The 2725-nt window shown below is 40.8% G+C and overlaps 1 protein-coding gene across 1 annotated transcript; it reads left to right on the top strand.

Annotated features, from left to right (window-relative positions):
- Positions 1-1192: 1192 nt before the first annotated feature.
- On the top strand, positions 1193-2185 carry LOC140245708 (uncharacterized). Its single transcript, XM_072325244.1, has one exon. It carries the CDS (start codon positions 1193-1195, stop codon positions 2183-2185), a length of 993 nt encoding a protein of 330 aa, XP_072181345.1.
- The last annotated feature ends 540 nt before the right edge of the window (positions 2186-2725 follow it).

Below are 2725 nucleotides of genomic sequence, written 5' to 3'. Positions count from 1 at the left end.
ACCGGAAATAAAGCTCATAATTTCCGGAATTATGGTGTTTTGTGCTTACTTTGTCTGAGTCCTGTATTCAAGGAGTCACACTGGACCAACAAGCAATCACACGCTTTCACCGGCTGTGACATTCACTTCACTATAATACTTTACTCCAATATTCTTGTAGTGGCATGGTTCGGTCAATTCCCCAAATTGCTACTTTTGATTGGAACTTCATTTTGTTTTTGTTTTTTTGACTTAGTGGACCTATACTAAGTATAGAGCCTTCGAAATAAGTAGCGAAAGAAAACAAAATATGACTGACATTCCCATAGCCACTGTAACATTGTATGATATCTTATCAGAATGTAAAACAGAATTTGCTCTGAAGGAGTATTAATTTTACTATAAATACAACAGAAAACGGTAATGTTCGTTGTTCCTAAGTTTGGTGTTATTATTCCGGAATACCGTATACCTATAGACACGATAGATGTTGAAATTGAATAATGTTCGTTAACATTGGTTGGTCCGAAAATGAAAACACACACACACGCACACACACACACATGCGCGCACGCGCAAACACACACACACACACACACACAAAGAAGAAAACAGTGACTGACGTACCTTCGAAATAAAGAATCTTATATTGTCTTCGAATAAATTAACTAACGATTTTCGGGATTACGCACCTTTGGAATAACGAACCTACAGAAATCGGGATAACAAATTGTAACCATATAAAACAATGAGAAACAAGCGAAACGATGCTGGATGTATTTCCAGCCCTATGTTCAAATGTAAATATACATTATATTACTTTAAAATAATGAAAGTACATGCGGGATATTTGATCGAGGCTGTTAGTAGTAAGATTGTGCCCTAACATTGTCTAATACACAGATACGCGTATTTGCAAGAGAGAAGGGTAGGAGGTAAGATGTTGTTTTTTTTTGTGTACATAAGTTAAATTGTGAGTTCTCGGTGTATATATCACGGACTATCATACTCCTTATGAAACTGTCTCAATGGAATCACAACTTCGGGGCTTCTGTTTTGGAGCATGTTTCGTGACATGCCCAGCTAACATTAATACTTACAAGGAGGAATCCAAGATGGCGCTGTGCGGTTAGGACGTGCCTGAGTGGTACGGAGGCATTAGGAGGAAATAAAATTGCAGCTCATTTCGCCTATTACAGTTTGAAAAGTCAAAATGACATCGAGAAAAAGGATCTTAGACCAAGGAGTCGTTACAATCTCCCATTATTTCAAGGAAAAGGAGGATTCTGACCCTAAGATGGATTTTAGCGACGCTACTACGGAGAAGGCTACGCAAGAGCACAGTGACAGTGATAATGCACACGGCTTAACTGACTCTGCAGTGCACACGGTAGTGAATCCACTTCACCGAGATCTGGAGGGAACCAGCCCGGGCGCGTCGGCGGAATCACCTCCACGCTCCTCGCTTGAGAAAAAACGACGAGTAGACGGGGAGAAGTCAACCACAGATGAACTACTCGCGACCCTTATCCACAAGATAGACGAAATGAACTCCAATCTCACATCCAGGTTGGACACAGCTCTTGGTAAGATTGAAACAAATGAGAAAGAAATCAGTAACTTGAAAGAGGAGCAAGAGTCGTGCCGTTTTGATATCAAACAGTTACAGGACCAAGTAAACAAGCAAGAAAAGGAGAATATGAAATTGAGAGAGCGTCTTGTTGACCTCACTGCGAGAGAGATGAGGAATACGGCTGTGTTTTACGGATTTCCCGAAGGTGCTGAAAACACTGGGAAGTGTGAGCAATTGATCAAAGAATTTGCCAAGTCAAATATGCAAATGGAAGGTGAAGTGAGCATTGAAAGAGCTCATCGCACAGGCCGCATCAGGCCAAAACCCGGTCCTCCTCGCCCAGTTGTGGTAGCTTTCAGTAGATACACAACCAGACAAACAGTGATCAGCAGTGCCCGCAGATATTTGAAGGAGAGGCCTTTTCAGCACAACGGAAAGGATCACCAGATATTTGTCGATGAGATGCTGCCGGTGGAAGTGCGAGAAAGCAGGAGGAAATTGCTGCCACTGAAACGAAAGCTGAAAGAGGAGGACCCAAAGCGAAAGGTGTACTTCAAATATCCGGCGCGATTGTTTTACAGGGAGACTGAGAGCGGAAAAGAAGTGGAGTACAAGCAGCACACCACAAGATAGAATGGTTATTGGCAGTTTGCTTTTGCACAGTAGACAATGGTCTAACAAAATACGACATACTTTGAAAAGCTCTTGACACGACTGCCATAGCTCAGCAGTCAGCACCCTGTCATGCCAGCAGTATATTAACAGTTGATATCTCCGAAGACAAGATACACTATTCATGTGATTAAGTGGTAGGGAAAATCATTTGTTTTTGCCAACCTGAGGAAAAAATAACTGTGAAGATGCCCAGGGGCACTTGGATTCCTTGTGATCATGTTTTACTCGATTTCATGCAAATTGTATGTGTGTTTTTTTCATTGCCAATGTTTTGTTGTCTGTTTTGTCCTGATCATGGTGGGTCATAAGAATTTTCAAGGTTACCTACTTGTGAAATATGTATATGGATCTGAAGTTAATGACCCATAATGTTAATGGGTTAGGGGACTTTAAAGCCAGGAAAAAATACTTTTGTTTTTTATCCAAATTAAAAAAGGATATTATTTTATTACAGGAAACCCATTCGACTGATAAGGATGAAAATTTATGGAAGAACCA

This window comes from Diadema setosum, unplaced genomic scaffold, assembly GCF_964275005.1.
Source record: "Diadema setosum unplaced genomic scaffold, eeDiaSeto1 scaffold_24, whole genome shotgun sequence".
Taxonomy (NCBI): Eukaryota; Metazoa; Echinodermata; class Echinoidea; order Diadematoida; family Diadematidae; genus Diadema; species Diadema setosum.
Note: the sequence above shows the minus strand (reverse complement) of the source record. Positions and strands in the feature narration are given on the sequence as shown.

Bases quoted from the DNA above. Each gene is read 5' to 3' on its own strand.
- LOC140245708 (XM_072325244.1), top strand. From the start codon at position 1,193: ATGACATCGAGAAAAAGGATCTTAGACCAAGGAGTCGTTACAATCTCC.